This window comes from Talpa europaea (assembly GCF_964194135.1).
Source record: "Talpa europaea genome assembly, chromosome: 2".
NCBI classification, from domain to species: Eukaryota; Metazoa; Chordata; class Mammalia; order Eulipotyphla; family Talpidae; genus Talpa; species Talpa europaea.
The window spans coordinates 13843231-13858716 of record NC_140068.1 but is presented as its reverse complement, the minus strand read 5'-3'; the positions used below and the strand labels follow the sequence as shown (position 1 = coordinate 13858716).

The following is a 15486-nucleotide window of genomic DNA, read 5'->3' as shown; positions in this document are numbered from 1 at the left end:
AAGTTATTATTCTTACTCATTTTTCATTCATCAGTCTTAAGTGAGTGAACATCTTCTAATTGGTTCTTGAGTCCTTTGGTGATAACGGTCTTGGATAGTGTTCTTGCTATTTGCTGTAACAAATATATCTACTCATCTACGTATTTCTGTCTCAAACTTAGGATAAGACCATTTTCCATGAAACTGTGGGTGGTTTTTTTTTTTTTCAGTGTGAAATGGTATCTGGTAACTTCAATTTGGATACTACTAGTGTTCATGAATTCCAATTCAGTGAGCAAATCTAGAGCTAGGACATGTGTAAGTGTTTTTTGTTTGTTTGTTTGTTTGTTTGCTTGTTTTTTTTTCCAGATAAAATATGTCTTCGAAATCATGATTTCAATTACTTAACCAGCAATAATTTGAATACTTTATAAATGTATACATATCTTCATAAGCATGAAAGAGAAGTTCCTTGATTTTCAAAGTTGCATATACTTTTTTAAAAAAACTTTTCAATTAGTAAGCATTCTCTAGTTCACTAATCATCTTGAGGCATGAGAAAGAGGATAGCCAGTAGTTTCTACAGAAATATGAAAGACCGGCGAAAAGATATTCACTGATGCCAGTGAATTCCACAACTTAGGTGAAATGTACAGATTCCTTGAAAGACACAAAATTCCTTGAAAGTACAAAACCTCAATACAGAAACAATAGTTAAAAGTAAGTTGCTCTATATTTTGTAGAGAAATTGAATTTTCAATGAAAATATTTGACACAAAGAAATAGTCTAAGAGGTCTTGCTCATGAACTTTATCAACGCAAATAAAATTTATCAAAACAGGTACATTATTTGAAGACCTGCCCTACTAAAAAGAGAAAATTTGAAATATTTTGAAAATACTTAAGAAATTTCCATGTAGGTTTTACTTTTAAAGTAAATGAGGGTATTGTCAGTTTAGGCCCATTTGGCGAAAAAATGTAACCATTTGAAATCTTTAACTAGAGAGAAAATCTATAGTTAATATCTTAGTTGTAATAATTTTATCAAGTTACAAAATTTATTATTCAATAATTATCTTGTTAATTTACAAAACTTTGATGTTGTTTCCATTCTATAGTAGAATTAATAAAGAAATACATGTTAAAATGCTAGGGCCAAACAGGCATATGAAAAAATGTTCAGCATTGCTTGTAATCAGGGAAATACAAATCAAAACTACAATGAGATACCATTTTACACCAGTGAGAATGGCACATGTTAAAAAAACTAGCAAAAGCAAATGTTGGCGAGGTTGTGGAGAAAAAGCAACGCTCCTGCATTGGTGGGAGTACAGACTGGTCCAACCACTATTAAGAGCTGTGTGGAGATTTCTTGACCTACTAAACATAGAGCTTCCATATGATCCAGCAATTCCACTCCTAGGTATTTACCCAGATGACACAGAAACATTAATTCCAAAGAACACCTGCACCCCTATGTTTATAGCAGCACTATTTACAATAGCTAAGCTATGGAAACAACCCAAATGCCCAAAAATAGATGACTGGATCAAGAAGATGTGGTACATATACACAATGGAATATTACTCAACAATCAAAAAAGATAAACACATGCAGTTTGCAGCAACATGGTTGGAGCTAGAAGGGATCATGCTCAGTGAAATAAGTCAGAAAGAAAAAGAAAAATACCAGATGGTCTCACTCATAGCAGGAATTTAGAAAACCTAAATAAGGGACCAGGAAAAAGACTAATTAATACAAAGTAAAAATCAAAATCAACAAGCAACAATAAACAGGAGACACACTACTGGGGGCGGGGAGGGTAGGAGCAGGGAGAGGAAGGATTAGGGTAAAAATAAGGGGGGGTGCAATTGTATGGGGAATATAACCAAAATGAAAATGCATGCATTATGCAAAAATGAAAAATGATGTAAGAATTAAATAACATACTAAAAAAAATACAATTTAGTGTATACAAGAAGTTATTTATTCAGTGCTCTGAGCCCTTCTTTTTGTTTTTTGATTACCTGAAAATGATAAAAACAAAACAGAGTATTTCTAGCATTTGCTTTTCATATATTTATAAGAATTATAATTTAAATTAAAATCTATGTTAATTTTTCTCATTTTATTATGTTGACTTTAAGGGCTTTAGCAAAGGTATATAATTACATTAGGAATCAATGTTGATTTTAAGTAGAATATGAAGATTAATATTATACAATTAATTTTGGTGTAAGTGCTGAAAGATGTTTATTTGTATATGCATAATGGGAGAGCAGCTGAACTAAAGCTTTATATACAACTTTTACTCTGAAGTGATTCTAATAATGATTAGTTAGCAAAAAACCAGTTGGTAGAGAATTTAATTTCCCTGCTATTCTGAGTTAGTATAAAATTAGATAGGTAAATCACTAGCCTGTTTTAATCACTAGCCTGTTTTCTTCTAGAAAATTATTCTTCAAGATGCCTCTTATCTAATAAGAATAGCACAAAGCATTGTATATACTACTTTTGCCAAAACCTAGTAATTAGACACTATGCTTTGCTTTAAATGTATCAGAGTAGGCAGTGCTTTTTGTTTTTTTAACTTTATCAAGACACAAATACTAATGTCAGCCTCTTAGTCCATTAACTGCCTCGTGAAGTTTATTATGGTTATGATTTCTTGTCAGACACTATCATTTAAGGAAACTGGAATTGTATGTTCTCTTTGTGGCTTTTACCAATAGCTGTATAACCCCCCATCTTCCTTTTTCTATTTTTTTCTACCCTGACTTCATCTTGTCTGCATAACAATTGTGTATCCCTTATTAGATTCTTATGTTTTACTTATTGTGCTCTTGATGTTTCTTCCTAGTCTCTTATTCATCTTTATCTATAATTTTTCATTTTGTAAAGATCAAGGAACCTTTTAAGAACGTCCCTGAAATTTTATATATCTTCTTGGCAAAGTAAATGTACCAACTTATTCACAAAATTCCTCAGCCTCAACTTATGCTTTGTATTTCTTATCTCTTATCTTCTCCCATGAATTTTTCACGTTTGCATTTTACCCACATCTGATTATGAGCATGTGACAGATTTGGTGAGTGAAATTTGATCTTCCCACTTTGTTTACATCCATTTCTACTTTATTTTCCCAAGAAGACTAAAGAAGTTGTATAATTGCATGTATATAGTTTATATAATATATATTATACACATGTACTATTTATATACACATAACACTGCATATAAACTAAAACATATATATGTGATAATACTTACATATGTACATATAATCTTGTGTAGCCTATATGTATTAAAACAAAGATGATCAAGGGAAAAAATGAGGCCTTGTATCAAGTTGTATTTAGAAAGTTGCAGAAATGATAGGAAAAAAAGGTGTATGTTATTGCATGTAAAAGTTCATATTTGCTTATTCCTTTTGTGGAGTTTCTGTTACTTCTTTGTCTCTGCTATTCAGAATAATTGGAAATGACTGGTTCCTATAATTTGTATTTTGAAATGCTTGCTAATTTAATATTCTCTTGAAAGATTTTTAAACAGGGATGTATGTTGTTTTCTTCAAGCAAAGTTGAAGTATTAGTTTTCTATATAACATTTTTATGTATCTGATACATACTCATATGTGATAAGATTAGGATGTTTTATTTATAGATTGCAGATACCAGTATAGACTTATATTTCCCTTAAACTATTTAAATAGCTTTGCATATAGCTTCTTAGCACTACTGACATTTTCCAAAAATAATTCAATCTATTAAGGCTACTAAGGGATTGCTTATTATAAGATTGAGTTTCTTCATTGTCATATGTATATTTTGGAATAAGTTTGTCACTCCTTCAAGATTTTACTTAGAATTTGTTAGAGATATTTTGAACTTAAGATACTGTGTTAAATAGTGGCATATAGAAATACAGTTGATTGTGTTTATCCATCATCACTTAAAGTTTTTAATCTGATTCATAATACCATTTTATTGAACTTCAATTTTAAACATATGAAGAACCCAGATAATGGGCGTTGAATGAGGTGATAGCAAATGTTGATTTTGTACATAAGTAAGCAAAGTTCTTAAGTTTTAGTTGTGTGGTTTTGATGTCCCACTTTGCAGTTCTGAAATTCCAGTAGGGCAATTTTTAGAGTCAATTGACCACAACTAGAAGGGTATCAACTTGGGTTAAAAGTATTTAAATAGGAGTAAAGTAATTTAAAGGATAGTGATTTTTTCTTAAAATATTTTATAGACAGAATGATTACTATTAGGACAAAAATTTATAGGGTAACTTTACTTTGGTCATATGAAATGTTTTCAGATAATTTTTATATGGTTCAAAAGCACAAAATAAATTTTGGTCAACTGAGAGGCCCTTCAAATCTAAAACATAGCCTCAATAATTATTGTGACAAATAGACATGTTTTGAAGCTCAACCAGAGATAGTTTTAATTCATCTTAATTCCAAGACTACATTTTTATCTTAGAATTTTTGTTACTTTTGAAAATTTGCTCTAATTTACCAATGCAGCTAGTTTTTTCAGTGAGATATGGTTGTAATTACTAAGCAATTTATAAACATAAAGTATAGCTTATTCTTAAAAAAACTCAAAGATTAATTTTGTTTTTCTAAACTTGTATAGAAAACATATTATTATATTTTCCTTATGCTGGTTTAAGGAGTAAGTAGTAGAATTAAATGTGCTAATATCAAATTAAATTTCATTTGTATTGCCAGAGAATTATGGAAATAGAAAGCTAGCATATTGACTTTATCTTGAGAGATATAAAAAAGTTTAAAACGAAGATGAATTACAATACTAGTTATAAATAGCTTGGTACCTAAATAAATTGTTGTGTTTAAGGTGGAATTCTTTACCCTTCTTCTCTAGGCTATCCACTCTGTTGCTTGGCATCATGAAGGGAAGCAATTTATATGCAGTCATTCAGATGGCACCTTGACTATATGGAATGTGAGGTCCCCTACTAAGCCTGTACAGACAATCACGCCACATGGTAAGAATGTATCACTTTTGAACATTAAATCTTCATGAACAGAAGACATTTTGAGTTTGCATTTGAATTTCTATGTTTTTGAGGAGAAGGATTTTTTTTTCCACTTTGAAGGAATTAAAAATATTTACATAATAGAGAAATAATATCTAACAGTCATGTAATAAAGTTTGTAATTATATTTACAGTTGAAATTGCATATTTGAACTTTGAGAAATTCAGTTATCGTCTGAATGTTGTTTCTCTAGTAGTTCAAAGTGTAATATTTGTGACTAATGTAGGACTTAGAGTTTCTGCCATTTTAAAGTTGCTAATGTATTTATAAGTGTTTGAAGTACTTGGAACTCTATATTAAGTAATTTTGTACATTAAATTATTGTTTTGAGTATCCCCAAGATTAACCAGGGTTTAATGATTCACTAGGAAGCCTTATAGAACTCAGAAAAGGATACAGAACAAAATCAATAAAGGGAAAAGGCGTCTGGGTTGAAGACTGGGTAGAAGGAGGCTCAAGCTTCTGAGAGTCCCAGTGGAGTCCTCCCAATAGGGCACGTTAATTCTTCTAGAGATGAGTGAAATTTGTCTACCAGGAAGCACCCTTGAGTCCAGGAGTTCATTTTTTACTGGAGTCAGTCTGTAAGCAGGCACCATCTGTTTTATCACATGCCAAAACCTCAGACTCTCAGAAGGAAAGCAGAGTTTATCATGAAATGCATTGTTTGTACGTACAACACAGGCCCAGTGTGCCACCTCTATTGGCCTGGGAATGGTGGGACTTTCTTGAAAGCCAAGTACTCAGATGCCAGCCAAGAATTAACCTTCTTAGCCACCCTTTCTAAGGATAGCAATTTGAGACCTTCTTCAGTTTTGTTTTTTTTTTTTTTTCTTTGCACAAGGAGTAACTACAAAACTTCCAAGGTTTTATTAGGGTATATATTAACAGATTATGAAGACCTTTGAATTTTGCATCAAACCTAGGAATTTGTACTTTCTCATTAATCTGCATTTTTCAAACTTATTGTAAGAGATTTATTTTTTTTTTAAGATTTATTTATTTATGCCTACAAGACTTGGGGTACAGACCAGAGATGCGGGGGGGAGAGGATTCACCAGAGACAGAGTGATGAGCAGAACAGGTAGACTGAAACACACTGCTGAGGGAAGCTGCGGGCGAGACAGGAAAGTTCTCCTTCACCATGTGGGTTGCTCTCTGGACAGCCAGGGATCGAACTCATGCTGCAGAGGCTGCGGGTTCCTTCATAGTGCAGTGCTTAACCCCTTGAGCCACCAAGGAGGCCTGTAAGAGATTCTTTACCAACAAATTTAGCTAAATAAAAAGAACATTCTTTCAATTGGCAATATATTGGCAGGTACCCCTTTTAAGTATTGCTAATATTTCATTGTTTACTTTACAATACAAATGCCTACTTTTTTTTTAAGAAAAATGATGCATTCTGAATTATTGCACTATAGGAAGTAAAACAAAATAAAAAACTTATTTTATCTATCTGTAGTATTGTGGGTTTGTAGGTCTGTTTGTTTTCTCATAAAAATAATTATTAAAGCTGCATATTGTAGTATGTTTCACCATTGCTTTGTGGTAGAGGTCATCTTCTGGAAAAGCACTTATTTTGAATATGTTACAGATATATCTATGCATCCATAAGACAGTCCTTATGATAGTAGGTTGCAGTTTTCCTTAAAGTATTTTTTTCTTTTATTAGTACCTAGCTCACAAATATTGGCAATATTCCTTAGAATTCCCATAAATACTAGATTTCCCAGACCCACTGAAACATTTGAATCCAGAAAATCAAAAAGGAAGATTAGTTTTAAAACCATTAATTTCAAATCTAGAAGAAAATGAAATTAGTATTGAAGATTATAAAAATATATACAAATATTTGTTTGGCAGTTGAGGATTATCTAATTTTTTTTCTTTTTTTGTAGTTTTTTTTTTTCTTTTGAACCATTTGAGATAAGTTGTTTGCATAGTGCCCATTCACCCACAAATACCCCAGTATCTGTTTCTTACAAACAAGAGCATTGTCTTATATCACCAAGTTTTGTGTTTTGTCAGAAGTGTCTATAGGTAGATTAGATTTAATTGTAATGTTCTTCAGTCTTTTTCAAACTAGGACAATTTTTGACTTTTTTAAACAATACATTTTGAAGATTTTAGAAGATGCCTCAATTTGGCTTTGTCGGATGTTTCTTCATGATCAGAGTCAGATTTGCACATTTGCAGTAGGACTGTCCCAAAAGGATTGATGTGTTGTCTTGGCACTCTTTCAAGGGGAACTTTTGTTGATTGGTCCTGCATCCATGACGCTTTCTACCTTGATCCTTTGATTTAGCTTCTGCCTGCTAGGTCTCTATTATAATGTTATTCTTTCACCCTTTGAAATTAGTAAGTATTTCTGTTTATATTTTCGGTCAGTATTTTGATTTGGAGGACATATTTTGAAACTCTATAAACATACTATTTCTCATCACATTTTTATATTCTGGTTTTACCACTTGTTGGTTGATGTTTTTTTAGCAGACTTAATTACTGTGAGGATTGCCAAATGGTGATTTTTCTGGTTAGTCTTAATCCCTTTTTTTATATAAAAAGCTTAAGTCCTTGAGAGCAGACTTTTAGAAGTGTCATAAATAAGTTTCTACAGTTTGTAGTATCTTAGCAAGTAAGGATCCTTAGATAAAATTATTTTTAAACAAACCAAAGAATATTTTATTTAACTTGGTTTTTCAAAATTAGAACTCAAATAAAATATAAATGGAATAAATTTTTCCTGTGGCAAATGTTAAAAAGTTGGATGACATAGCATATTATAGTGATCTAATAATGGAGATGATCAGAAGTACCCTTTATATATAAAATATGAATTATTTTTCAACAGCAGTAATGTTCAATCCTTCATGCCACTAGTAGGTAACTTAAAGTTAAATTTATGTTGATAGCTGAGTTCAGTAAGAAAACTAAGTACTTTTTAATATATTGAAGTACAAAAATGCCATAAATATATATACCATATTTTTCATATATAATATTTTCATTCTAAATATGTGCTGTGATCGATTGAAATTTAGGATTTTTTTCTTCATTACTGTCTTCTCTTGTGGTCTCTTGATCTTTTTAGCAAATAGTTATGCTAAATTTAATGTACTAGACTTAAAATTTTCTCGATTTTAGGTTTTTTGTTTTTAAGTATTTAAGCCCATCTAGTAGTTCAGTGACTCTTTCTGAAAAGGCACTCATAAGCATTGCCTTCATGGCCAGGGGACCCAGACTTCTACTAGTCCTTTATGATGATGATGATGATGTTTAGTGTTATGTTGTTTATTATTAAGAATAACTTAGGATGTCCTTGAAGAATCTTTTCAAAAGGTATAATATTGCAGCAACTTAGCAGAGGCATTTGAAGCCAGAATACTTGTGGTTAAACAACCTGGTTCAGTAGTTTCTAGCTCTGTGATCCTTGGGAAGTCAGTTAATATTTCTGAACTTTAGCATTCTCATTTATAAGTAGAGGTCATAACTAAATTTATTACAGTTTTGTAATTGTTGTGTGGGGATTATTTTTATTTATTCATTCAACAATTGTTGGGTCCACAATCACAAAAACAGTGTGATAAACACTGTTCTACATTCTGGATCAAATAAGCCAAAAGAAAGTGAAAATAACTAGAAATCTGATGTGTTATACATATGTGATTATAGTAAATATAAACATGGATATGTTTTTTATTGGTAGTGTAGAGCCAAAACGTTTTTAGATTAGTGTTCCCTGAAGTATATTTCACAAACACTAATTTGTCTTATGTTAAGCAGTTGTTTGATGAAAAAATAATTTATAATACAATTACTATTCTTAGTTTCATCATATGTAAAGTAGAATTGAACATAGTGATTTTTTTAATGTATATTTTTATTTTCCCCTTCTTTACACAAAAGTTTGCGTGATGGCCAGTTTTTCACAACTTGCTCTGTTAATTAACCAAGTGACTTCTGAAGGTATAAAGTTATGTGACTGTGTAGAAATTAAGCAGAATTGGGTTCAGACTACTGACTGCAGTTATTTTATCTTGGTAAGCCATAATAATTTTTTTTTAAAGATTTATTTATTTATTTATTTATTTATTTATTTATTTATTTATTTATTTATTTATTTATTTATACAAGCACTGGGTACAGTCAGAAGCGCGGGAGGGCGAGAGAATTCACCAGAGCCAGAGCGGGGAGCAGAGCAGGCAGAAGGACCGAAGTACACTGCTGAGGGGAGCAGCGGGCTGCAGGAGAGGTCTGCGCACCATGTGGGACCCTCCTCTGTTGGCCAGGGAGCAGCCAGGGATCAAACCGGCGCCGCAGAGGCTGCGGGCAGCTTCGTAACCCAGCACTCAACCACTGCACCACCGGGGCAGCCCCATAATAAATTTTACATATCTACATGGTGTGCCTAAAAGATGAGCTCTGCTTTTTTTTCTCTTTGGCCTATTCCTCTCCTTTGGCAGAGAGGCTTCATTGTTTAGTCAGCAAGAACGTTGATAGTCCTGGCATGACTCACATGTTTATTCTGAAGCAGTCATCATGGGTAAGCAGTTTGCTAGCCCAGGATGCCCAGAGTTGCCTCTGTGACTGTGCTGGGAGAGAACAGGCGGGGAAGGGAGATGTGATGTAGAGTGAGCTTACATGACTGTTACTTTTACAGAATAAAGTGATTCTCAATGAAAATGGAGATGTTAAATGGTCAAAATAAATAGGTGTCTGTAATAGGGAATAACATTTAAAAATGAGATCTGGAGCTTCTTTGTCAGTACAGTCTGTCTACTTATCAAGAAATAAACCAAGATTGGGGAAGTTTTATTCTATTGAGGGTTACTTGAAGTAAAATATCAACGTTCCATATAAGTAAAAGTTAGTATAATATTTTATGGATGTAGCATACAGAAAATCATATTCATCTTCTAAAATTCACTTTAACAGAAGTATTCAATAAATAATAAAACCACACTTCAGTTCTTCATATAGTTCATATAGTTCATTACAAAGTTTTTCTATTTTTTATTCTTGAAAGACTTACCGGTCTACACAGCGTGTACTCAAATAATGCTTTTATTTAAAGATAAAGGATACAGTAAAGCGGGAGAAAGAGAATGAGGCAGGCATTCTGAAAGATACCCCATTTGCAAACTTTCATGAACACTGTCAACACAAGGATTATGCTGAGTCTCCACCTACCACCAAAATTGACTTCTGAGGAAGTAAAAGAAAAAACTATTAGAGCTTAAACAAGCACATCATAAATCCCACCAACTGGTCCATGAGTTGAATACTAAAGTCTAGAGGCCTCCAAATTGAGCAGTAAATTGGCTGTATCTCCACACACAAATGAAAGAACACACCCACTCCCATTTCAGACTAGTGGTATTAACAATATGATTTTTAAGTTTGAATTACTTTCTTTCTGGAATGTCACTGTTCAGTAGAAATACAATATGGACTGCATGTAAAACTTTAAATTTACCAGTAATGGGCCTCCTCTGGTGGCTCAGCAGTTGAGCTCTGGGTTGCGAAGCTGCCCGCAGCCTCTGCAGCACCCGGTTCGATCCCTGGCCACCGGTGAGGGTCCCACATGGCACTGGCACGACAGACCTCTCCTGCCGCGCCCGCTGCTCCCCTCAGCAGTGTATTTCGTCGGTCTGCCTGCTCTGTTCCCCACTCTGTCTCTGGTGAATTCTCTCACCCTCCCGTGCTTCTGAATGTACCCAGTGCATGTATAAATAAATAAATAAATAAATAAATAAATAAATAAATAAATAAATAAATAAATAAATCTTTTTTAAAAAGAAATAAATTTACCAGTAATATAAATACTAATAACCATAAAAAGAACAAGTAAAATTAATTTTAATAATAAATTTTATTTAATCCAAAGATATGTAAAGCTTTGTCATTTCAACAGGTCATCAATATTTAATTGAGATATTTCATATTCTTTTTGTTTTGTTTGTGCTCTCTAAATCTAGTATGTGTTTCATACTTTCAACACATCCTGACATGAACTGACCTCATTCCTGCACCCAGTCTTGTCATTTGAGGCTGTCTTAATGGATAGTCAGCTATAGGCTTAAGAATACACCTGCTGTGTAACTGCATTCTAATATGTGTTCTGTGTTCTAATGGCAAAACTAAAAACTTAGGAAGAATTTGGTTTTTTGTCAGTGATTCTCATTTTTTTAAATGCATCTTTACTCATTCATTCAGTTGGCTTTTATTGAGTACCTCCTATGTTCTAGAAACTAAGTAATGGAAATATATTGCCTTGAAGAAATTATAGTCATATAATGAAAAGGATCTATAAACTGATAATTAAAATACTTTATAAATATTGAAAAATGCATACATCATATGTGAAAACAGGTAGTGAGTCTTTGAATGGAGGGTGTAGGAGAATTGTACAAATTCAGGTTATTGAGCTTGGTCTTTTTTTTTTTAAAGATTTATTTATGTATACCAGAGCTGGGGTACAGGCCAGAGATATGGGGGGTGAGAGGATTCACCAGAGATAGAGAACAGAGTAGGGAACAGAACAGGCAGACTGGCTGAAATACACTGCTGAGGGGAGCAGCGGGCGAGACAGGAGAGGTCTGCTGTGCCATGTGGGTTGCTCCCTTGCCAGCCAGGGATTGAACTTGTGCTGCAGAGCCTTTGGATTGCTTCACAGTGTGATGCTTAACCCCTTATATGAGCTTGGTCTTAAAATGATTAGTGGAGAGTCATGAGATAAAGAAAGCAAGGTTATTTTAGTTAGAATATACAAAATCACAATCAAATGTGGAATTGACCACTCCTTTTGTAATTAGCAGTTTACAATTGCAAGGTACAAAGACATAGTCAAAAGCAGTTTAAAAAATGGCAATAGTTTAATATGACCAAAGTTTAAAATTCTTCTGGGAAAGTAGTAAGAAACAGAAACACAATCACATGTGGAGGCAAGAATATACATCCTATTTTGCTAAAGAGTTTTCACTTCATGATGGAGACCTAGTGAGTGATATTATAAGAAACATGAACTTTATATTTTGCAAATACTGCTCTCATAGTAGACATCACATGACCTGGGGCAGAAAAGGTAGGTCAAGTAGGAAGCTGTTACATCAGTAAGCAATAAATAATGAAGATTGCAGTTGTGGCTGGAAATAGGAAGAAAGTAAATATACATGAATAAAATTGTGGAATTAGAATCAACAGGACTTAAACCAATTTTTTTGTGGCTGGGAGGTTTATGGGAATGGAAGAGCAAGTAAGAGTAAAGAAGAATCAGATGTGACATGGAAGTTTATGTATTTTTTTAAGACCACCAGTTCTCTTTCAACAACTTGCCAACACAGTTCACGGAAGATGAGAGAATGAATGTTAATTTTCTGTTTGTATCTTTCACAAATGAGTGAAATCATGTGGTGTTTATCTTTGCCCATCTGACTTATTTCACTTATACACCTGAAATCTTTATAATGTTACTTTATAAGCCAATATTACTTCAATATAGTGATGGATTTTTTAAATTTGGGAAAAATCTATACAATATCTTATATTTATGGTAAGAAAAAATAGAACACGCACAGTTTTGCTACTCAGTTGACTTAGCACTTAATAAAATGATACCTAGTGGTGAAATCCAGTGGTTCTCCAAACATCCTTTAGTTTATATGTGCTTCATGACATCGTAGCTAGTTCTTTATCACTTAATTTGTTATAGAAAATGGTTATTCTAGGATTATAGATGAATAAATTAACCTTTCTGGAACACAAATAATAACCAGTAATATAATTTAAAAAACCTGAGTTTTAAAAAATAAGTGTATGGATCAAAAGTTACTTTCTAAACAAAATTAAGAAAGATACTCCAAAAGCTGCAATATTTTCGATTTACGAGGATAACGAAACTACTTTGTCATTATCCTTGGAGGGTGTGAAAGAAAATTTATGAAGAAATAAAAATCAAATTGGCTTTGAACTTGATTATAAATTCAAATGCTAGACTCTATAGAGCAATATTAAAAGACTATTGAACAAGACAGAGTTAATTTTGTACCTAGCCAGGTTTTATGCAAGATAGATAAACTGACACTAGTAAAGCTTCAGTAAATATACCACCCAATATGTTTAAAATTGTTCCAGCCACTGAAAGGTTGGGGATGAATATTGAAGTAAGTTAAATTGCTAACTGAGTAGTTGTTTTGTTCATAAAACAAAATGCATATGACAAAGTTTTTCACATCAAATGTAAGATTTGAGTCTGTAAACGCAATCTATATCGGTCTGGCACTCCCCTTTGGAGCTTTGGGTGGTAGAAGCATAAAGCTCTGATGTTGCCCTTCTTCAGAGCAAATAATTATTCTTTTCTGCAAGGGTGTGTAACTCTGAACAGATTGTAATAGAGATTAAAACTTTTAATTTCTTGTACAGCTTGAAGGACTACATTTTAGATTTGAGCCTCCTTTTTTCCACACCTAACTTATTTTCTCAATTCGCTCTCCCAGTTCCCCGACTCAGACCCTTAGGTCCAGTATGGTTTATCTCTATCACTGGTCATTTCTTGATTCTTACATATAGGCATGCTGTAGGTTCAAGATTGTAATACATCGTCATCTCTTTAGAAAGGGAGAAGGAGATGATCCTCTAGGAACTCAAGCTAAGACTGAATTAGATGCTGCAATGCTACTTGATATGTGTGTAATCATAAAACTTTAATGAATAAAGGTGACATTTCATGTCAGTGGAGAAAGCTGTGGTGGTTCAATAAATAGTGCTGGCAGGCACAGACCTATGTCACAACTCAGCAGACGGCACACTTTAAATAGATATACTTTATTGCCTGGCAGTTCCAGCTCTATGAAACTATAAAAATTCTGCTGAGATGACTGACAATTTATTAGAGGAAAAATACCTTCCCTGCACCAAAATATATTTCAGAGAACAGATAATTAAATCTAATAAATGAAACTATAAAGCAGTTACAAGAAATTGAAAAATATGCAAAAATATTGGCATGATTATGGTGTAGGAAGAACTTTCTAAGCTTGAAACCACAAAAGGAAAGGACAAAAAGAAGGCAGGTTTTTTCATACGTGTGCATATATCTTTACACATAACTGGAGTGATATCATACCTACCCTTTCTCCCTCCACCTGTTTCAATACCCAGTCCCCTTTCCTGCCCCACCAGCTAAGCTATGTCAGGAGTCTTGCAGGTTTTCTTGCAAAATAAATATATTTCTAAAAGCATATGAATTAACACATATGCAAATGTAAACATATAAGAGTTTCTTTTTGAACAATGTTTTACATAATTTTTTTTTGTCTTCTTGCATCATGTTTTTACCCTCCATACATAGGAAAATTTCCCATATCATCTGGCATAGCTTTAATTCCTTTGTTTTAATGGCTGTGTAATAACCCACTATTACACAGTTTTTTTACAGTTTATTCTGCCATTCTGAGTAAATGGGGATTCACTTTGTTTTCAGTTCTTGATCACTATGAATTATGCTCCATTACCATTCTGTATAATTTCTTTAGGAATTGTTCATTTGGTTTCTGTGGAATAAATGCTTAAGCTTAGAATTGCTATTCCTCAATATTGAAGAGTTTCATTAATTATTTCCATTTTTAATAAATGTTCTCAAACTCCTTTCTAAAAAGTCTCTATCCTTTGATGCATTTTTAACATTCATGTATGAGTATTAGCATTCCTGACAATAGTAGGTAATATAGCTTGTTTTACCTTCTGCCATTTTCCCTTTTTCCCCCCCAAATTTTCTCTTTATTCAGGGTCTCAAAGTTGGCCGTTGATAGTGACGAGGGCCTTTTCCTTTCCCTGGTTTTTCCTAAGAAAGACATATACAGCCTTGAACATGTGTGTAGCTTTTTAGACACCTTAGGGGTATGTCTAGTCCTTCCAAATTTTCCTTTAAATTACTGTCCAGCCTCTTAGTTGATACAACTGAGATCATTGCCTTAGACAGCTACCATAGTTTCAGAATGTCATTATTTTTGTGATGCCCTGGAGGATAGGGCTTTTGTCTCCCTGAGCTGATGTTTATGTTAAAAGATATTACTGTAGTGTCTTGGGAAGTTTTCCAGGAGTGCAAGTTGGGACAAAATAGTGATTGTGCTCTGGGGAAGTTGGTTTTTACAGTCTTCTCTTTTAACTGATACTACTGTCTTTCTGGAATACAGTTCTACTCAATTACCCCTTTTCTAGGAATTAACCCTGAGGAAAGTCATTCATTAGTTACTGAGATCCACTATTTGCCAAACAATGTTTGTGATCAAGGATACATCAGTAGAAAATACATAAATACTTAAATAATCTTTGTTTTCATGGAGTTTACATTCTTGTTGGTGAGGCAAACAACAAAAATATAAAGTATATTAGAATGAGATAGACACTATGGGGAGATAAAAGTTAGGAAAGAGGAAGAT

At 33.1% G+C, this 15486-nt stretch overlaps 1 protein-coding gene across 4 annotated transcripts in view; it reads left to right on the top strand.

Annotated features, from left to right (window-relative positions):
* Positions 1-15486, top strand: part of STXBP5 (syntaxin binding protein 5) — a gene marked incomplete at both ends in the record, with an annotated part of 133283 nt that overhangs the window by 55375 nt on the left and 62422 nt on the right. For all 4 annotated transcript variants that reach the window (XM_084228556.1, XM_084228555.1, XM_084228554.1 and 1 more), the window contains one exon: positions 4875-5006. In XM_084228556.1, the coding sequence (XP_084084682.1) occupies positions 4875-5006 (132 nt within the window). The remainder of the gene's footprint in view (positions 1-4874; positions 5007-15486) is intronic.